The sequence below is a fragment of the Stomoxys calcitrans genome, chromosome 5, assembly GCF_963082655.1.
Source record: "Stomoxys calcitrans chromosome 5, idStoCalc2.1, whole genome shotgun sequence".
Taxonomy (NCBI): domain Eukaryota; kingdom Metazoa; phylum Arthropoda; class Insecta; order Diptera; family Muscidae; genus Stomoxys; species Stomoxys calcitrans.
In genome coordinates this window covers 58297777-58321111 of record NC_081556.1, presented here as the reverse complement: position 1 = coordinate 58321111, position 23335 = coordinate 58297777, and the positions used below count along the sequence as shown (strand labels likewise).

At 40.0% G+C, this 23335-nt stretch overlaps 2 protein-coding genes across 2 annotated transcripts; both read left to right on the top strand.

Annotated features, from left to right (window-relative positions):
* The first annotated feature begins 4630 nt into the window (after nucleotides 1-4630).
* LOC131997911 (uncharacterized) lies at nucleotides 4631-6687 on the top strand. The gene is made up of 4 exons (XM_059369783.1): nucleotides 4631-5285; nucleotides 5399-5723; nucleotides 5845-6597; nucleotides 6645-6687. The coding sequence occupies exons 1-4, from the start codon at nucleotides 4631-4633 to the stop codon at nucleotides 6685-6687; spliced, it is 1776 nt and encodes a 591-aa protein (XP_059225766.1).
* A 1159-nt stretch (nucleotides 6688-7846) lies between these two features.
* On the top strand, nucleotides 7847-8404 carry LOC131997910 (uncharacterized). Its single transcript, XM_059369782.1, has one exon. It carries the CDS (start codon nucleotides 7847-7849, stop codon nucleotides 8402-8404), a length of 558 nt encoding a protein of 185 aa, XP_059225765.1.
* The last annotated feature ends 14931 nt before the right edge of the window (nucleotides 8405-23335 follow it).

Here is a 23335-nt window from a genome sequence, read left to right as displayed (position 1 = left end):
TGTTAAACTGTTAGACAAGCGATATACTATTTTTGTAGCATGGTATTTCACTAAAAGCTCTTTAATTGTCGAAAATAAATATTCTAAGAAAATTTTGTTCCATATAAAGTAAAAGTTAGTGTTAAATATAATACAACTCCAGTTTTTTTTCTGCATATAAACATCATGTCGACGCACATATAGATTTGGTATGATGCCTATGGAAAGGCGAACTTTTTTGAGGAAAGAGTGTAGTATACGAGTACATGAGTGTAGTTTGCGATGTATGCGTATTGTAGTGGTGTTAACGCAGCTTTCAATGTGTCGAGTATTTTAAGTGTTTTTAAATGGGGCATCTATGCTATTCGGGCACATTTTAGTTGTTACTCGTGCGGATAATAGGATAGGGGGTATACTAACCTAGTCATTTCGTGTCTAACACCTCGAAATATTGATCTGCCCCATAAGGAATATCTTTATATATAAAAATCAATTTGTGTTTGTTTGTTTGTATGTTTGTTTGTTTGAATGTTTGTTTGTCTGTTCCTTATCTACTCAAAAACGGCTGAACCGATTTACTTATTTATTTTCATAGATGGTGCATAATGATCCCATGGTGAAAATAGGGTAATACACTTTTTGATATCTGAAGATGGGCGGACCCTCCCCCTTACCCTAATTTTCAGAAACGATTCCAGTTCTCGGTGATGGGTGGTGCGATTTAAGCGAAATTTTATGAGCTCTCTTAAAGTAACCTAAAAATAAATATTTGGTATCCAAATTTCGGATGGGGTACCTAGGGGGGCAGCTCCACCCCCAAAAACTACCAAATATATATTTAGACCAATCATGATAATATGGCACTCAAATAAAAGGTATTTAAGAGTAGAAAACGTATCTGCTATCCAATTGTTGGATTAAGTGTTTGGGGGACCACCCCAACCCCCAAACACCCCTAAATCGGGCATATTTACCGACCTTGGCAATATGGGACTCATATGAAAGGTATTTTCGAGTATAATACGAGTTTGGTATCCAAATGTGAGACCAAGTTTTGGGGGTGCACCCCTTCCGCAGAACACCCCCCAAACAGGACTTCTTTACTGATCATAGCAATATGGGGCTCAAATAAAAGGTATTTAAGTGTTGAATACGAATTTGATATCCAAATGTGGGACCAAGTGCATGGGGGCCGCCTATTCCAAAATCAACCCCAAAGAGGACAAATTTACTACAATAGCAATATGGGGCTCAAATGAAAGGTCTTTGGGAGTAAAGCACGAATCTGATATCAATATTCGGCAAAAAGTGTGTATAGAGCCACCCCGGACCCATAACACCTCTCATATAGGACGTATTTGCTGATCATTCCAATATGGAGCTGTGAGAAGAAGTATTTTAGAGAAGAACACGAATCTGATATATTTTTTCACGGCCAAGTCACTGAACGGCCGCCTAATCCCCCAAAACACCCCCGAATACGGTCATGTTTGCCGACTATGGAAATATGGGGCTCAAATGATAGGTATTTGGGAGTAGACCACGAATCTGATATCAAAATTCGGGACAAAACACCTCTAAATCGGGCATATTTACCAACCACGTCAATGTTGGGCTCAAATGAAAGGTATTGGGGGTCTACCCCTTCCCTAAAACACCACACAAACAACAATTATTTACTGACCATCGCAATATGGGGCTCATAGAAAGGTATTTGGGCGTAGAATACGAATCTGATATCCAAATGTGGAACCATGTATTTGGGTCACCGTCCCTTTCACAAAACATCCCCCAAAGAGTGCAAATTTTTGGGGCCAAATGTTTGAGGACACCTCATCCCATAAACTCCCCTTAAACGAATGACAATATGGGGTTTAGATAAATGGTATTTGAGAGAAGAGCACGATGCTGGTATTTTTTCTGGGCCAAGAGTCTATGGGTCTACCTCACCCCCGAAAACACTCCAAAATCGGACATCATGACAATATCGAGCTGAAATAAAGACTTTTAATAATGGAGTATATCTAACCCCCAAACGTTAATGACCCTAAACCTTGCGAGCGAATTCATAGACCAGTAAAGATCAACTGGGATTCAGATAAAGGCATTTATATTGTAATTTATGTATATTGCGATATACGTATATTATTTTCGTAGCATGGTATTTCACTAAAAGCTCTTTAATTGTCGAAAATAAATATTCAAAGGATAATTTTGTTCCATATGAAGAAGAAGGCGCAGCGGAGCGGGCCCATTATAACTAGTATTTATATATACATTCTTGATCGTCTTGACATTAAAATACAATGTTGTCATGTCTGTCTGTCTATCTGTCGAAATCACGATAGCGGTCGAACGAATAAATATATCCGTTTGAAATTTTGTACAGGTATTTCATTGTGATGAAAGTCGTTGGCCATATCAGTTTTGATTTGGATATCGATTCCATATAAATGGATCTCCCGATTCAAGATCTTGAGTTCCTTAATGCCGCAATTGTTTTCCGATTTGGCCCACATATTGCAAGTAGAGTTCTATAACGATTTCCAACAATTGTGCCAAGAACGATCCAAATCGGTCTATAACTCAATAAGGCTCTCATATAATCCAATTTCCTAATTTTAGATTTTGAGCCCCTGAAAGCCGCAATTGTTTTCCGATTTAGCTGAAATTTTGCACATATTGTTCTGATTTGACTTCCATCATCCGTGGTAAATATGCTCTAAATCGATCTATAACCTGATATAGCTCCCATATAAACCGATCTCACAATTTGCGAACTTGAGCCCCTGGAAGCGGCAATTTTTTTCCGAATTGGCTGAAATTTTGAAATTTTGCACATAGTGTTTTCTAATGCTAACTTCCAGTATTCGTAGTGAGTATAGTCCAAATCGGTATATAACCTGATATAGCTCCTATATTAACTGATCGCAACAAGCTTATGTTTTTGGCTGAATCGGCAGAAATTTTCTACGAAAAGAACACATTCGCGCTTCAACTAAGTTCGTTTGGGAACATTTTCTGTACAATCCATGATTCGGCGCGACCGAATTTAACACATTTTTACTTGTTTTCCTTTATTTTGCTCTTTGGCTCCTTTCCGCATGAAAAGATAATTAAACTTTACTGCTATGCCCCACTTGAGTTTACGCTGCATTCGAGGAAGAGCTTCACTTCCAGCGGTGCCAAGCAATGAAAAAAAGATTCAATTCAATTGAGTTGTATTATGCTGTGTCCGTGGGCTTGAATGACTGAGGGTATGTGTGTGTGAGAAATAATAACGAATGTTATTCACAAAATTGGGGTAATTAACAGCAGGATATTTTTTTCCCCCGTTTTCATGTCGTCGCCGAAAGCCTTTCTTACTCAGAAACAACAAGTGTGGTTCTTTTGTTTGGGAAACGAGAGGGGAAATTTGCATTGCAATATTCTGAAGTAATTATCCATTAATTTAATTTTGATTTTACGGACTTATTTACTTTCCTCTCTTTGCTTCTCTTTCCCTCCGACTTTTTTCGCTCACTCCTCCAAATTATTTTTACCTTTGTGGGAAGAAATATGCGAAATGCTAATTAAAAGCCTTATTATGTGTGTGTGTATTTATGTCTTACATGTATGGAAAAGAAAGGTAAGAGGGAAATTCTCGCGTCTAATTAACAGAACACAAATGTCCTTCTGTGTAACTAATAACAAATTAATCAGTGGAGTAATTTTAGACCAACATACTCTCGCATCATGGGGTAAATGACTACGTATTTTCTCAAAGGTGGTTTCAGTAGTACATTGTTTTTGACATCTTTCAGCAGATATCACAATTTTTTAAATCTTAAGTATATAGATTACGTATTCCTTACAGACTAAGTTACATAAACATAAATGCCAAAATTTAGAGAAGGATAGTTACATTAAGCATTAAGAGGCAAACACGGTGGTATATGCATACCGGGAAGACCAAAAGCCCGATGGAAAGATCAAGTGGTGGGAGACACCTCGAAACTTGGTGTCAGAGACTTTAGAATGAGCGCAGAAGATAGAGGCGCTAGGAAGGCTTTTCTACGTTCGGCTAGTGGAAGAAATGTTCTGTCATAGCCAATTAAAGTAAGTAAGAAATCTAACTTGTGGTCCAACAGAATCTCCACATCTTGAATATATATACTCCACCATATATATATATATATATATATATATATATATATATATATATATATATATATATATATATATATATATATATATATATATATAGGGCTGTGGTGTATCCACATTTATTATTCTCAATCGTTTAAATTATTTATTTTTTAACAAAGTAGGTTAAGTTTTCATTTTCCTTGTTAGTTTATATAATACTTTGGATTGTCATTTTCTTTTCATTGTACAGAAAAATTTGATTCATTCGAAAAAATATAAGTGACGTGTCAGGAAGCAAAATTAAAAATATTCATAAATTTGTTTTTGCGTTTGCGTTTTATTTCGTTTTGCACCCTTAACCACGTCAATTGGTGACCCCGACTACACGTTAAAGCACATAAGACAATGTTTCATTCGCCAACCGGAAACGCCAGCAGAGCCCTAGATAATCATTTTGAAGAAATCATTCCTGGAATGAATTCACCATTGGTTCATGGTAATATTACGTCAAACTCTATAATGGATGACCCGCTACCAACAGGCCCTGTGGAGGTTTCAAGAGGTTTCAGTGAAAATTCCACCATTCTGGCGCAACAATCCAGCATTATGGTTCAAACAGGTCGAAAGCCAATTTATAACATCTGGAATAACATCCGATTCAACCAAATTCCATACAATTGTTGGTTCCATAGACGCAAGCGTTCTTTCGGAGGTAAGCGACCTTATTCTCAATCCACCAGAAACAAATATGTATGAAACGCTAAAGAAGAGTGTCCAAGAGCGTTTCATGGATTCGGAAGAGAAGGGGTTGAAGCGTTTGTTGCGTGAAATGGAACTTGGCGATAAAAAACCATCAACATTGCTTCGTGAGATGATCTGTTTAGCCTCTGGTGAGGTTTCGGATGAACTTTTAAAAACTCTCTGGATGCAACGACTTCCGAAGCAAACTCAAGCAATTTTATCGGTAAGCAGTGAATCTTCAAGCAATTTGGCGGCAATGGCCGATAAGATTTCTGAAACTGCGGAATCATGGGATGTTAGTGCTATATCCTCAAGAAAACCGACAGAGTCGACACAAATTCAGGATTTAAAAGCCAAAATTGAAGAAATAACCAAGATGATCGAGGCAATCGCAAATCAGTTAAGAAGCCGTTCAAAATCAAGAGGCAGGTCACAGAGTAAGTCACGTGATAAACCTTTTTGTTGGTATCATTATAATTTTGGTCATCGTGCTACCAAATGTGTCCAACCCTGCTCATTTGTGCCAAATTTTTCTCCGGAAAACTAAAAGGCTCCTCATCATCGGTGACGGATGAGAACTGCCGACAGATATGTCGCCTTTTTGTTCGTGATACAAACCTAAAATATGAGTTTCTCATCGATACTGGTGCTGATGTGTCTGTGTTCCCTGCTACCTCGACTGAAAAACGCCAAAACCCATCAAGTCTTAAATTAATAGCAGCTAATGAGTCCCCTATTAAAACTCTTGGCCTCAACCGAAAATTTATCTGGAATTTTATATTTGCCAGTGTTAACAGACCAATAATTGGCGCTGATTTTCTTGGCCATTTTGCGTTATTGGTTGATGTAAAGAACAATCGTCTGATAGATAATATGTACGTCCAGATCAGAAAGTAAAGCAACGTTATTTTCTGGATCTTTAAATTCTGTAAAATCAATTTCAAAAAACTCAGAATTTTGTAAGCTTTTTCTACAATTTCCTGAACTGACGCAAAGTGACAATCGTATTTCACCATCAAAGCATTCTGTGAAGCATGTTATCCACACAGAAGATCCACCGGTTCATGCAAAATCACGAAGATTGTTCCCTGAGAAACTCAAAATTGTAAAGCGTGAGTTTGATTTGATGCTGCAACAAGGTATATGTCGTCCTTCGAAAAGTCCCTGTGCAAGTCCGTTGCATTTAGTCCCGAAGTCAAATGGAGAGTGGCATCCAAGTGGCGACTACCGCCGTTTAAATGTTGTTACCACTCCCGACCGCTATCCTGTTCCTCACATACACGATTTTGGACACATGTTGAGCGGTAAGCAAATATTTAGTAAAGTGGACCTTGTTAAAGCATATCATCAAATACCAGTTAAAGAATCTGACATTGCTAAGACTGCAATTATAACACCATTTGGGTTATTTGAGTTTCCTCGAATGAGCTTTGGACTTTGTAATGCAGCTCAGTCTTTTCAGCGTTTCATACACGAGGTCATACAAGGTTTGGATTTCTGTTACGCCTATATAGATGATATCCTCATTGCGTCAAACAACAAAGAGGAGCACTTGGAACATCTCAGGAAATTATTTTCAAGATTTCGAGAGTTTGGTGTTACTATTAATTATTTCAAGTCGGTGCTCGGAGTTGCAGAAGCCGAATTTTTAGGATATGTAGTCAATTCAGATGGTATCAAACCTCTGCCATCCCGCGTAGAAGCAATCAAAGGCTACAAGTTGCCAGAAACTGAAAAAGAGCGGCGAAGGTTTTTAGGAATGATAAATTTTTATAGACGATTTATTCCTAATGCAGCACATCAACAGTCAAAACTTCATACAATCTGTTCTGGAAATAAAAAGGGAACGAACGCTAGGATCCAATGGACAGAGGACTTACTTGAAGCTTTCAAGGAATGCAAGAACTCATTAGCTGATGCAGCTCTACTTGTTCATCCAAAACTCAATGCTCCGACATCTTTGTGGATTGATGCATCGGATACAGGAATGGGTGGAGTTTTACAACAATTTATTAGCGGTGAGTGGAAACCCATAGCATTTTTCTCAAAGAAATTGAGCTCGTCTCAAATGAAATATAGTGCATATGACAGAGAACTTCTCGCAGCATACTCAGCACTGAAACACTTCCAATATTTTTTGGAAGGAAGAGAGTTCTTTATTTGCACAGACCACAAACCCCTAATATATGCATTTAAACAGAAACCGGAGAAGGCATCCCCACGGCAACTGCGACACCTTGATTACATAGGGCAGCATACTGTCGACATAAGACATATTTCCGAAAAAGATAAAACAGTTGCAGACGCATTATCTCGATTGGATGCAGTATCATTACCATCACCTTTGGATTACAACGAATTGGCTCGTTCGCAAGAGTCCGACACAGAATTACAAAAATTACTAAAAGTTAACACATCTCTTGTCTTGAAAAAAATGGTTGTCCCTGGCTCGAATGTTGAAGTTTATTGTGATGTGTCAACAAAAGCAATACGACCATATATAACCAAACATTTTCTCAAGCCTCTTTTTAAATCACTACATGGAATATCTCATCCAGGCATCCGAGCAACAACAAGCACGATTAAAACTCGTTTTACTTGGCCAACAATATCTAAGGACCTGCATGTTTGGACCAAATGTTGCATATCCTGTCAAAAGGCAAAGGTTAATCGCCACGTCAAGAGTCCTCTTGGAAATTTTGAGTTACCAACGGAACGTTTTAAACACATCAGCATCGATTTGGTTGGTCCGCTACCTCTATGTCAAAATTTCAGGTATGTTCTCACTTGTATTGACAGATTTACCAGATGGACCGGGGCTTTTCTGTCAGGCTGGGTTTCCCTATATGGAGTTCCGTCATCTATTACAACCGATCAGGGAAGACAATTTGAATCTGCTCTTTTTCGAGAATTTTCGCGGTTATTAGGAGTAAATGTTACCCATACAACACCTTACCATCCACAAAGCAATGGCCGAATTGAAAGATGGCATAGAACAATGAAGGCAGCTATCAAGTCATACAAGTCGCAGAATTGGGTAGAAATTCTTCCTGTAGTTATGATGGGTTTGCACTCGGCAATTATTCAAGATGTTGGTTATTCTTCTGCTGAAATGGTTTTTGGTACCAACCTCAGAGTTCCTGGTGAGATATTTGATAACGTCAACTCCAAATATTCAGACAATTGGATCGATGAATTTCATAATAATATGCAAAATATAAGACCAACTCCTGGAATAAGACATGGGAAGCATACAATTTTTGTACCCATGGATCTACTGAAATGCTCACATGTTTTTGTAAGAAATGATGCAGTTCGAAAACCTTTACAACCTCCCTACGAAGGCCCATTTCAAGTAATTTCGCGGAATAGTAAGATATTCAAAATTAGACGAGGCCAGGATGAAAAGGTTATATCCATCGACCGGCTCAAACCCGCCTATCTCTTAAATGAATCAGAGCCAATTCAAGTTCCGGATACTTCAAGCAACTCACAAGGCACGTCAACAATGAAATTACGATCCGGAAAGAAAGAACCATTTGCTCCTGGAGTATAAATTTCGTTTTCACTAGGGAGGGGGTACTGTGGTGTATCCACATTTATTATTCTCAATCGTTTAAATTATTTATTTTTTAACAAAGTAGGTTAAGTTTTCATTTTCCTTGTTAGTTTATATAACACTTTTGAGTTTTAAAAAATATGTTAAATTGAGTAGGCATTGGATTGTCATTTTCTTTTCATTGTACAGAAAAATTTGATTCATTCGAAAAAATATAAGTGACGTGTCAGGAAGCAAAATTAAAAATATTCATAAATTTGTTAATTGTTTGCGTTTTATTTCGTTTTGCACCCTTAACCACGTCAGGGCCAAGATAATGGTTTTATGATTTGTTCACCCCTCTTTCGAGACAAGAACTAATTTAACCCTAGTTTATGTTAGGGTAGGTTAGGTTGAAAAGAGGTTGCCGATATTAATCTTCCTTATGCTACCATAGCTATACACGCATCAATTCATATTATTTAATGAAATTTATATATAGAAAATATTTTTTTAAACCGTCCTTGGACGAGCCGAACTTGGTAATTCACCACAATGGCTTTTTGCTATTTATCGATCTATTTAAGCATGAAAATTAATGCTCATAAGGTTAAGTACCAAATTTCCAAGTCTGGGCTACTATATTGAGATCCCCGAAGACCGAAATCTGTTTCCTCTTACTGGCCATGACAGTAATGCGTCGTGTGGCATGGTTTTAATATGAAATGTTCAAGTGAGAACATCTTCCCTTAGGGCGATAATACTACTGCCTTGGTTATTATCGCCCTAAGGGAAGATGTCAAGATCCGTCTAAGAGCGTAAGGGGGCAATTGCCGCCTTCTCTGAACGTACTATTCCAAAAAATCTTACAGAGCAGCACCAATAGCTTAAGAAGGTGCATTGTGAACGCAACAATAAAAGAAACAACTAAGATGGTGAAGTCACGCACTGTCTTGAAATTCTCGCCTTCCTTGAGTATAACTAAATCCTCATCCATTAGGTTGTTGTTGTAGCAGTTTATTGTGTACTATCTTTCGTCTGCTTGATTCTGTTGAGTGTCAAGACCCAGGAACTCCGCGACTAAGATGGGGTGCGTCCACAGGGATCTGGGTCTGAGTCGAGTGGGTCTGGCCGGGCAGTTAAACAGGTGACGTGTATCGTGCGGTCCCTGGTTACAGTCGGGACATACATCTTGCACGTCGGCATCAATCCTAGCTCTGTGGGAATTGAGGCGGCTGCATCTGCCGGAACGTAATTGAGCCAGAATCACTCTGGTTTGCCGGGGGAGGTCGATTTCTTCGGGTGCAATGGGTGGCGGTCGTTCTCCAAGGACTACATTCACCCGGTAGCCAGTTAACGCGTCTGCTACCGTGTCTGCATGAATGTTGTTCAGACCCGCTTGATATGCCGCTTGATCTAGAGGTTCTCTCTTGTAGCGCTGGACCTCACGCTCTAGATCATGTAGATCTACCTTAAGGCTTCTGGGCGGTGGGTATCTATCCACAAGATGATGATTTGGATGATTTCTGCGATAACAGCCCAAAAGGTATTGCTTAGACAGCATGTAGTTATGTCTTCGCACTAGTAGGATCTTTGTCTCCTGGTGGAGGTGGTCCACATGAGAACTAAGGAGGCAGCCCGTCGCAGTTCGGAGGGCGGCATTCTGACAGATCTGAATATTATTCCACTGCGTGTCACAAAGCTGACGTGACCACACTGGCGCTGCATAACTTACCACAGACCGGCCAATTGCTTTGTACGTGGTCAACAAGGTTTCTTTGTCTGCACCCCAAGTGCTGCCAGCGAGTGACTTGAGGACCTTGTTTCTACTTTTGACTTTATTGCAGATTGCTGTGGCATGTGGGGAGAAAGTGTAGGAGCTGTCAAATGTGACGCCAAGTATTTTGGGACACTTGATGGTCGGAATCAATTCTCCATCGACCATCACAGTCAGCTCAGAATTCACCTCACGCGTATTTGTAGTGAACAGTGTGGCTGAAGATTTGGTGGCGGATATCTTCAGATTTCTTGCAGCGAAATATGAGGCAAGCTCGTTGAGGTAGACGTTCAACCTATCGCAGATGTCATCAATGGGTGGGGGGCCTGATGCCAAGATCGTACAGTCGTCCGCATATGATACGATCTCTATGCCGTCTGGAGGAGGTGGGATGGAGGATAGGTAGAGGTTAAACAGAGCCGGAGATATCACCCCGCCTTGGGGAACTCCCTGTTTCACTCTACGGTATTTTGACTTCTTATCCCTAAATTCCACAAATGACTGGCGGCCACACAGATAATTCGCGACCCAACGTTTAAGGCCTGGCTGGAGGGACGTGTTGGCGATGTCCTCAAATAATTTGGCATGGCTGACCGTGTCGAATGCCTTCGATAGGTCCAATGCCACGAGGACCGTCCTATCACATGGCCTGGGTTGATTGAAGCCACGGCAAATGTGTGTGATGATGGCATGCAAAGCTGTTGTTGTGCTGTGCAGTCTCCGAAATCCGTGTTGATGCTCGGCGAATGGAAATTCTCCTACGAGGCTCGGGAGGAGTAATGCCTCAAGCGTCTTAGCCACTGGTGAGAGAAGGGAGATCGGTCTGTACGACTCCCCCAAACTCGGGTCTTTACCAGGCTTCAGTAGCGGGATCACTCTGCCCATTTTCCAGACATCGGGAACTATAAGAGTGTTCAATGACAGGTTAAGGACAGTGGTAAGGTACTCAACTCCAGGTAAATCCAGATTCTTCAGCATCAATGTAGAGATTCCATCGAGGCCCAACGCCTTGGAAGATTTGGCGCCACGGATGACATTCGTAACTTCGCCCACGGTAAATTGTGATGGCTGTTCATCGGCTCGGAGACCACGAATACGGCGAATGGCTCTCCTCCTTGCCCTGTCTCTCTCGGGATGCACGATAAATTGACGGTTGAACAACCTGGCGCATCTCTTCGGATCAGTCACGGTTAACTCGCCAAAAGTGACTGAGGTCCTGTCGTCCCGTCTACCGGGGTTCGAGAGAGACTTAACAGTGGCCCACAATTTGCCTGCACCGGTGCCTAAGTTACATTGCTCCAAGTGTTCCAGCCACAAATTCCGCTTATGTTCGTTGACTACCCTGTTTATTTCCAGATTCAGCTCGCTGATTCTGGGGTTAGCGGGGTCCATAGCACGAATCCCATCACGCTCGTCTGCGAGTACCACTGCTTGCGCCGGGAAATTGGGTCGCACTTGCGGTATTTGATTAAAGTTCATTCTAAGTTTTATTAAAAATGCATTTACTTTCTTTTAAAAAATCCGCAATTACTTTTTAGGCAACCCAATAATATACCCCCATCCTTCGGTGGTGGGTATAAAAATACCTATTTTGAAGTACATATAGCAACCATATAAATTATTCACTTATAAAACATGTACAATATGTCTTCATTACAAAAAGTTGTTGTTAATTTTGTCACAAATTCAAGTTATGTATAAAAATGAAAATCGAACCACAAATGTACAAATGTAAATTGGAAAAAACGAAGCTGATCTGGATCAAAATTGCAAAACCAAAAATTTTAAAATCGAATATCCCTGAAACAAGACGAGATATTGTAGATCTCAAGCGGACTTTTTGTGGGGATTTTTGACTCTAAACAAATTTTCGAATTACCGATGACCAACTGAGGAGCCTGCCAAAAGGCGTCCTGAAAACCTAGGGACTTGACATTTTGCACACAATATCTCTAGCACCTCAGCTCTAACCATGCCAAATTTCTACCCGTTCTCAAACGGCATATTTTTTACTAGTTTTTTTCTTTCGATTTTCTCCCACTGTGCGTTGGAGCATTTCCTATGTCATGCCCGGCTTTCGCGGCTAACAGAATCGGCTTTAAGGTGAGGACGCAATACCAGACATGAACCAACTTAAGGGCGTGGCATTGAAAGCCAATTAGGGATTTTTAAAGTAGCACGGAATTCCTAACTTAAATTGTCTTTTTATACCCACCACCATAGAATGGGGGTATACTAATCTAGTCATTCCGCTTCTACACCTCGAAATATTTGTCTAAGACCCCACAAACTATATATACTTGATCCTCTCGACGTTCTAAGTCGATCTAGCCATGTTCGTCCGTCTATCGAAATCACGATAGAGGTCCAACGTGTAAAGCTAGGCCCTTGCACAGATACTTTATATCGATGTAGGCCGTTAGGGATTGATGAAATGGGCAATATCGGTTCAGATTTAGATATAGCTTCCATATAATCCAATCCCCCGATTTGACTTCTTGAGCCCCTGGAATCCGCAATTTTTGTCAGACTTGGCTGAAACTTTGCATGTAGTGTCCTGTTACGAATTCCAACAACTGTGGCAAATACGCTCCAAATCGGTATAGCTCCCATATAAACCGGTCTCCGGATCATCCTTATTCGGTTCCTAGAAGCTTTAATTTTTGCTGGTTTGGCAGAAGTTTGGTATCTTATATATAAAAATCAATTTGTGTTTGTTTGTATGTTTGTGTGTTCCTTATAGACTCAGAAACGGCTGAACCGATTTTCTTAAAATTTTCACAGATGGTGCATAATGACCCCGTGGTGAAAATAAGGTACTACATTTTTTGATATTTGAAGGACCCTCCCCCTTACACTAATTTTCAGAAACGCCAGATCTCGGAGATGGGTGGTGCGATTTAAGCGAAATTTTTTGTGCTGTCATATATTGTAGTACCCTAAAAATAAAAATTTGGTATCCAAATTTCGGATAGGTTACCTAGGGGGGCTGCCCCACCCTAAAACCTAAACATATATTTAGGCCAATCACGACAATATGGGACTCCAATGAAAGGTATTTAGGATAAGAAAACGTATCTGATATCCAATTGTCGGACCAAGTGCTAGGGGGACCACCCCAACCCCAAAAACACCCTAAATCGGACATATTTACCGACCATGGCAATATGGGACTCAAATGAAAGGTATTTGAGAGTAGAATACGATTATGATATCGAAATGTGGGACCACGTTTCTGGGGGTCCACCCCTTCCCCAAAACACCCCCCAAAACGGACTTATTTACTGACCATGGGAATATGGGGGTTAACTAAAAGGTATTTGAATGTAGAATACGAATCTGATATCCAAATATGGGACCAAGTGTTTGGGGGTCCGCCTCTCACCAAAAACATCCGCCAAAGGGGACAAATTTACGACAATACCAGTATGGGGCTCAAATGAAAGGTCTTTGGGTGTAAAGCACGAATTTGATATCAATATTCGGGAAAAGTGTTTATGGGGCCACCCCACTCCCACTACACCACCCAAATAGTAAGTATTTTCTGACTATTGCAATATGAGGCTCAAATAAGAGGTGTTTTAAAGTGGAACACGAATCCGATATATATTTTCAAGGACAACTCACTGAGTGGCCGCCCATTCCCTAAAACACCACCCAAGCCGGTCATGTTTTCCGACTATTGAAATATAGGGCTCAAATTAAAGTTAAGTGGGAGTAGACCACGTATCTGATATCAACATTAGGGAACAACTGTCTAGGGGACGTCCCACCACCATAACAACCCCCAAAAAGGACGTATTTGCTCACCAAGACAATTTGGGTCTTAAAGAGAGTGGAACTAAATATTCATAGTTTTTTGGGGCCAATATACCAAACAGGATATATTTGCTGACTTTTGCTATAAGGAGTTTAAATGAGATTATAATACGAATTTGATACCCAATTTTGAGGGCAATGGCAACATGGGGTTCAAATAAATGACATATAGATATATGAGAATAGAGCACGTTGCTGATATATTTTCCGGGCTTAGTGTTTGGGGGACCACCCCAATCCCCAAAACACCCCTTAATCAGCCATATTTACCGACCATGTAAATATGGAGCTTAAATGAAAGATATTGGGGGTAGAGCAAGAATTGATACCCATTTTCGGGACCAATTTTCTGGGGTCTACCCCTTTCCCAAAATACCCCCAAGGGAAAACATTTTTCGACGATGCCAATATGTGGCTCAAATGTAAGGTATTTGAGCTTAGAAAACGAATTTGATAACCTATTTTGGGGCCATGTGCTTGGGGGACGCCTCATCCTGTAAACTCCTCTTAAGCCAATGTCAATATGGGGTTTATATAAATGGTATTTGAAAGAAGATCACGATGCTGATATTTTTTCAGGGCCAAGTATATGGGGGACCACCTCTACCCCGAAAACGCTCCTAAATCAGACATCATGAGAATATCGAGCTGAAATGAAGTATTTTAAGAATGAAGTACACCTTACATCCAAACTTTAATTCGTAGACCAATAAAGATCATATGGGATTCAGATAAAAGATCTTATATTGTTAAACTGTTAGTCAAGCGATATACTATTTTCGTAGCATGGTATTTCACTAAAAGATCTTTAATTCCATAATAATAAATATTCCATGGAAACTTTTGTTCCATATAAAGTAAAAGAAGGCGTAGCGGAGCGGGCCCGGGACAGCTAGTATAGAATAAAACAAGTAAAAGCGTGCTAAGTTCGGCTAAGTCGGAATCTTATATACCCTCCACCATGGATCGCATTTGTCGAGTTCTTTTCCCGGCATCTCTTCTTAGGCAAAAAAGGATATAAGGAAAGATTTGCTCTGCTATTAGAGCGATATCAAGATATGGTCCGGTTTGGACCACAATTAAATTATATGTTGGAGACCTGTGTAAAATTTCAGCCAATTCGAATAAGAATTGCTCCCTTTGGGGGCTCAAGAAGTAAAATAGAGAGATCGATTTATGGATTTATTTATATGGGAGTTGTATCGGGCTATAGACCGATTCAGACCATATTATGTTGATGGTCATGAGAGGATCCGTCGTACAAAATTTCAGGCAAATCGGATAATAGTTGCGACCTCTAGAGACTCAAGAAGTCAAGATCTCAGATCCGTTTATATGGCAGCTATATCAGGTTATGAATCGATTTGAACCTTATTCAGCACAGTTGTTAAAAGCAAGAATAAAATACGTCATGCAAAATTTCATTCCAAATCGGATAGGTATTGCGCCCTATAGAAGCTCAACAATTCAAGTCCCCAGATCTGTTTATATGACAGCTATATTAGGTTATTCACCGAGTTGAACCAAACTTGGCACAGTTGTTGGATATCATAACAAAATATATCAGGTTATTCACCGATTTGAACCATACTTGGCACAGTTGTTGGATATCATAACAAAATACTTCGTGCAAATATTCATTTAAATCGGATAAGAATTCCGCTCTCTGGAGGCTCAAGAAGTGAAGACCCAAGATCGATTTATATGACAGCTATATCAGGTTATGGACCGATTTAAACCATACTCGTATACTGTCAAGGACATTCACTGGTTTCCTAGATCACGATTTCGTCTGGGACTATTTTTTTTTTAATTTGACTATTTGCCACCAAAAACACCTTTGAGCACTGCCCAACTCATTTAAGACCTTGCTCATTATATTTATTTATATTTTTTCTTTCTATCTTTGGTTAAAACTAAAAACATTTTGCTTTAATTATAGATCAAGGACATAATGGAAACAAAAAAAATGTAATTAATAAATCACTGCTTATAACAACACAGTAAAATAAAATAATTTGAAGATTGAATTAAAGGCAAACGTTTGTGGTGAAAACTAACGCGCAATGCTTGTGACAACAATGCAGTTTTATCGTCAAATTGATTAGCATTGACCTTATAAAAACCCTGAACTGATTTTGAGTAAAAATACTAAAAGCTTTTATATTCATTAAATTTAATTCAATAGAGTTTTTGCAACACAGCCAAATGATTTAAATTAAATATAAATGCAAATGACCACTTGGTATAAGTTGAAGTTTGTACAATAATCTATGCGACGTTTTGAATTGTGAGTTTAACATTATTTTGATGGCTATGATTGATCGAACAATGGTTAGTCTAAAAGGAAACGAAGCATTAACTTTACAATTTGTAAGCAAAATATATCCCGCCTTGAACATCGGAAAAATTTTCGGGCGGTGGTTATCCCATTTCTAATGCTCGCTACATTTGTGAGGTATCCTGCCATGTTAAAACTTCTCTACCAAGTGGTGTCGCTGTGCGGCACTCCTTTCGGACGCGGCATAAACAAGGAGGCCCCTTATTATTGAGTTTAAACTTTAATCGAACAGCACTCATTGATGTGAGAGAAGTATCCCCAGTGCTGTTCATGGAAAATTTAGTATTTAGTAGTAAGCAATATAAACCAGTAGAAACGCATTCAATTCCGCCGGGCCGAAATGTGGATATCCATCGCTTTGGGTATACGTATAATACTTTTCAATGGCAACTATCTGCTATATACATATTCATATAATGAAATAGTTCAATCGAATTCGGTATGAGCATTAAGCGAAATCGGGCAATAATTGCCACTTTTATGGGCTTAAGATTCTATCTCGGCACATCGGTCTAAATGACAGCTAGGTTAGGTTAGGTTTAAGTGGCGGTATGCCATCAGACTCACTTAGACGTTTTCGTCCATTAAAATTCCGGAATTTTTAGTTCACTAATCATCCCTCCACTGACCCTTGGTTTCTGGATAAGAACCACGTCAAATTCCCCTGCCATCAGGAGGACCTTTAGTGCCGCCGCAGCGGCCTTACAATGGTGGAGGTTTATCTGTAGAAACCGGACCATAGTCAGGATTCAGAATTTCCACCACTGTTGTGTTAGCCTTGTCTTCTGATTCCACTAGGAGTTCATTCTCACCAAATTCTATAGAACTTGTCATGATGAGCTTCCTTACGCATCCAGGGGCAGGTGAGAAAGCTGTGGAACCAATCTTTCTCAGGACACAATACACTTGCAGTGTGGATGATTTCTCCTTAGATTCTTCCCAAACTGCTGCTGTCGAAGTACTGGCGCACACCATGAGCCCAGTCCAACTTTGTGACCCACCCACGCAGGGCTTGTCGTGTCCCGTTTCGATGCCTTCTGTATCGATTGTGGCAGGGGGATTTTCAGTCTCCTGCAATCCGCTAGGCTTTAGCAATGTGGTCGATAGCTAATCAGGCAAGTGTTCAGCAACAACTGTTGAGTCGTCTTCTGATTCCCCAACCCCACCGCTTCTATAGACCTTCAGTTTCAACCTGTTGAATCCGTAGGATACAACCCTTTCAGTCTAGTTGAGGTCTGCGAGACAGCCGGAGTTTACAACGAATACTGCATGTCTCCGGTCACCATTAGCCTCTTCCAATCTACCAATCTTCCAGTCGGTGGTTGAAAGATTGGGATTACATTCCCTTAGTCTTCCAAGTATCGATTCAGGATTTGGGGGAATCTTTGGTATCCAAGCATGCGCCAATGGTCGAGAAGGAATATCTTCCTTCTTGACTAAATTTATTGCTGCACCTGAACAGATCTCTCCAATCTTTTTTAGCGCACAACGATACATTTTCCTAATTTAGACGTGTAGTCTTAGGGGTTGCCTGTGCAGCGAATTCCCGAGCCCAATTTAGGGAGTCTCTCTCCCTATTAGTGAGAGTCTTAGGAACGTTAGCACCAAGCCTCTCAATAAACCTGAGAGCGATGCGTCTTTTATTATTCCAACCTCTTAAAGAGGGTGTTGGTTTGTCGGGGAAGGCCGATGGTCTAGGCAAATTTTAGGCATGCGAAGAAAGAATAGGTTCGGCCTTGTCCTTAAGACACGAACCAGTTGTCTTCGCCAAAAGCCTCTGCTGACCAGACGTCTGTCGTCTAGTGGAGCCTGGAGTAGCTGCCCCACCAGTAGAGGCTTCGGTAGCAGACAATATGCTACGGTCTGATACCACCTCAGCAGCTGTTGGGTCTTTGAAGTCCATTCTAAACCTACTTCCGGGCTCTAGATCTGCCGCTCCACTGGAAACAGATGCAGATCATCAACCGCCTTATGGATACCTCTATCGCAGCTATCCTTGAGTGACTTAAATTTTTCTTCAAAAAATGTTGAACTATTACGAGTTACAGGAAAATTCTTGCGGAGTGAAATAACATTGCGTCCGCTCCACTCAACGGTTCAAACAAGAATCAAATCAATTTAACTATAATCCAATGTGGACAGATTCTTTCGAAAACCGGAAATACTAAAACAGCTTATTATTCGAAATTTCAGCGATATCCAGCAACAAGTTCAGCTTTCTTCGGCATAAGACCTTAAATTGTCTGATCGATCTTTATGCATCTATATCCAAATTTGATCAGATTTGGTGCATTACACAATTTAACTTGCGTATTAAAAAAATGGATTACGACAGTAGGCAAACACAAGGACATCGTTAAATCGTCTTGGAGTTTTACTACGAATAGTTGGAATCGATGCGTTGCTATGGTGGTGGGTATAAAAAAACATTTGTGGTCCGACCAAATGTTTATATCCTATGTAAGGATCTATTTGAATTGATTTAGACTGTAAATTTACGTGCAAAATTTCATTGAAAGCGGTTAAGAATTGTGCCCTCCAGAGATTGGAAAACGATTCATTCGGAGGAACGGTTTTGGGGAACAATATGTAAACAATGGTCTATTTAAACCATCAACATTCTGAATGGACTAAAATTAAAAAGAAGTACACATTTGTAAACAAGTTAAAGCTTGCTAAGTTCGGCCGGGCCGAACCTATATATATATAACCTCCACCATGTGTAGAATTGCCAAGTAATTTGATATCACTCCTTGATCTGCATCAGCGAACCTGGTCACCGATTTCCATGTTTATATCTTGTTAACATTAAGTAACATTGCTAGTTTAGTTCTTGGCTTTCACGGTTATTAGAAGGCCAGAATTACTGCTTAAAATCATTAGAAGTCCAATAGACACTAACGTGTGTTTTATATATTTTATGGGATACTTCAGAAACTTTTGTCAAACTTTTAGGAATTACAAGGCAGTCCTCTAGAATGCTTAATTTTCGAAGGCATACGGCCCTTCTATTAGAAGGCCTTGAAGCGCAGTTATCAAGCCCGATTTAGGAGGCCTTACTAGTTGTTCGATAGGTAGGGGCTTATGGAGATCGGTTTATATGAGATCTTTATCAGGTTATGGCCCTATTCAGACATACTCCGACATGTTAGTTGAAGATAGTGGAAGATGTTACTTTGCAAAATTTCAGCCAAATTATGAACAGCGCTATCTAGGGGTTCAAAAATTGCAATCGGCAGATTGTAAGTGAAGGAAAACATCATAATACAAAATTGCCAAATCGGATAATAATTGCGCCCTCTAGATGCTCAAAAAGTAAAATCGGGAGATTGGTTTAAATAGAAGCTATTAGCACGTATGTTCGATGTCGTAGAAGATGTCATTGTGCAAAATTTCAGCCAAATCGGAAAAGAAAGAAAGTGTGACCTTTTGAGCCTCTAAAGGGCAATTGGTTTATATGGCAGCTATATCAAAACATGAACTGATTTGGCCCATTTACAATTCCCACCAACCTGCAGCAATGAGAAGTATTTGTGCAAAATTTAAAGTTCCTAGCTTTACTCCTTCGATATACAAACAGACGGACGGAGATGGCTAAATAGATTTATAATATCAAGATGATGAAGAATATATACACTTCGTAGGATATCAGATAATTATTTTGATAAGTGGCAAATGGAATGACAACATTGGTATACCCCCATCTTATGGTGGAGGGTATAAAATTTCCAGCTGCTAGCCTTATTCGTTCAAAAGGTAGAGTGGTTTCAGCCAACAGATGGTCATGGCTACATCAACTTTGAATTTAAAGACAATCCGACATAATATACCTGAGGGTATGACAACAGTTCGCTACTTAAAATAGCACACAAGTTTGTTGATAGATCATAGAAATAGATTCGCCAGTGATGAAAAAGAGAAATTTCCGTTTAATGGCTTATTTGAACAGCTAGACAGTTCTTACTTCAAACAGGGTATCGATGCAATTGAAAGAAAAAAAAGTGAATCGAACTAGCAGGAGATTATTCATTAAAAACTTTCTTACTAAAAGATGCAATACGGCAGGCTTGAGACCTGTAGATCTAAAAAGATAGGAGGAACACTTCAAGCAACTATGTTGTTTGCTCTACTTTGGAAAAAAGCCATTAACAATATATTATTGTCTTACTAACTTATATTGACTATGAGAGAACATTTTGTCACTCGATCTTCCAAACTCCTTCTAAAATCTCTGACACGAAATTTCGAAGAAGAAATTGGTAAAGTGTCTCTGGAAGAAAAACGTGTGAAAGTCGTCTCGTATGGAGATGACGCGGCTATTGCTTTTAGAGGAACGTTTTCCGGAAGTGGGCTACGGAAAGTGGTCTAGGCGTAAATACGACTAAAACGGAAGCTGTTCTTTCCAGTAGGAGACACAAGTAACCCACAGTGGAACCTGTCTCCTTGGGTGGAGAGAATGTTCCATTTACTGAAAGCACAAAATACCTGGGTGTTGTGCTGGACAGGAAATTGAGCTTCAAATCCAACATTTTGAAGGGGGCAAGAAAAGCATATTAGACCTATACACGTGCAAGGCAAAAGCTGGGGGTTTAAACCGCGCGTCCTGCTCTGGGTATATACTGCAGTTGTCAGACCTATAATGTTATATGGTGTTGTTTTAATTCAAAAGTCCACCTACTGTTCAATAGTAAACCGGATCCAGCCTCACCGAGGACGTCACCATCTGATGCACTGAATTTAATGCTAAATCTTATGCCTCTGGACATTGTGGCTAGACAAATTGCAGCGACCACTGAGGCTAAGGGAGCTCTCTCTTTGATCATGTGACGGCTACGGACACTGTGTTATCCTCGATACAATGTCCAATATTCCAGGCAGTGTGGATTACACCCTGCTAACCGCTTTTTTGATAAAAGTACTGTACCACTATTCCTGATAGAAACGATTGGAACTACGATTTCCCTGGTAGAATAAGTTATATAGATGGATTCAAACTAAACGACCAGGTGGGCTTTGGGATGTACTCTGAAGAACTACTAAGAAGACTGGTCAAACCGAGAGTGCAGTGTGTATCAAGGACAGATACTTGCTATTAAAGAAGTGGTGGAATGTCTAAAGTCATATTGACGATTGGCTTAAATATATTCTCAGACAGCCAGGCACCTAGCAAATCCTTGTAGAACGCATTTCTGAACTCGAAAAACGCCCACGACTGTCACAGATTGCTCAACGACATCCCAGAGAATTGTATAGCAGCCGAGTTTTCGAGACTAGGAACTACCATGCACATTTCAGGGAAACTGGAATCTGTGGGTATGCCTCAAGCGACATGTAAGCTTGGTCTTTAGGTTCTCATTTATTGAGTTCAACGGTAGGAACTAAAAAGAATATTCCTTCTCTTCTTCCAGTGATACGAACGACAAAGTGCGTCTTACGGCAGACTGCCACTTACAGCTTACCTAACTACCATGTGTTTTGCCCTGGCGAAGTCTATTAGCCTCAACCCATTATCGGACGTAATTTCGTGGGGGCTAATTTTTTCGACTTCGCATTAAAATCTCTTACAACGATAGCATTATCTCCGCGGGCAGTGATCGTATGCTCTCTCTAGGCGCTCAAAGGAACAATTTATTTGTCTGCTCGTCCTTGTCTTCCGTCGCTGCATGGGCACAAATGAGGCTGATGTTAAACAATTTTGCATTTACGCATATTGGGGGTAGCCTCTCATCCAACGGAGTAAATCTGGAGTGTGTTTCAGTCCCCGACTAACCTCAATATATTCGCTAGTACGTATACTGCAAACTGGACATTCCATATGCAGATACGCTGATCATGGAATCGAATCCGTTTTTACTCTTAACTGTTTAGTTTCCCGGGTTCAATTTATTGGCCTAGCGCCACAACCCCTAGTACACTGCACTACAGCCACAGTAATGGCGCTGGTATAGTTCATGTTTTAACCATGAATACCATACAAATGTGTATTTGGTTTACGAATTTCATTCAAGGGCCTAAAACCCTCAACTAAATTCCTTAGAAAATACTCCATTCAAATTTGGACTTCTTGTCAGTGATCGTTTACCAATCGCCATAATATTTTGTATTTAGCTTCACTGAAGACGTTGTTATCTGATGCACTGAATTTAATGCTGCAACCACTGCTGTGAGGCAAAGGGAGCTTTCAGTATTTCAGGGGAACTGGAATCTCTGAGTATGCGACTAGAGACATGTTATCTATGGCATCAGGATCAGGCCCGAAGGGCAACGGAAGTCAGATGGTCACAATAGATGGGGGTTGTGAGGTCTATCGTTATATGGAGCAGGCGTGTCAGTCATTGTGCCCGTCAGGACAGGTCACTGTCTGATCGGAAAACATGCTGACTGAATGAAAGTTGCAAGTTACCACTTCTACAGAAACTGCGAGGATGTTGAGGACGAAGATACTATACAACATCTGCAGTGTGTGTGTGCCGCACTGGCAGTCAGGAAGAGTTCCACTTTAGGTTCTCATTTCTTTGAGAACTTGTCTGATTAAATTAAAAAAAACAACAAGTGTTAAGTCACTTTACATTTTTTTTTTGTAAATTAACTTTTAATATTTAATTTCATCTTACTTGAGTTAATACTTTTGACATTTTATAACAATTGAATTAATTTTTTATATTCTTTTGTCTTTGTTATTTCATAATAATTTGTAACGTAACGAGAGCCACCTTATTCTTTTTTCCCTTTATTATTCTATTTCGTTTGTTTTGAATTCGCCCTAAAAGAGTAACATAATATTGTTTTTGTCAAGAGTTCATCAGCAGTTGAACGATCATAGCAGAACACACGTATGTACATACATACTTATGTCTATTAGTTTTTTGGCACATAAGTCCGCACATAACAACGCATATTCTTCTATGTCCAGCGTTCTGCCTCTGTTTGTCGCTCCTCTGTTGTGAATGCAAGAAATAAGAAACCGCTAGCCTTTGGTGGTTTGCTTGCAGTTTATAATAATAAAGCATTG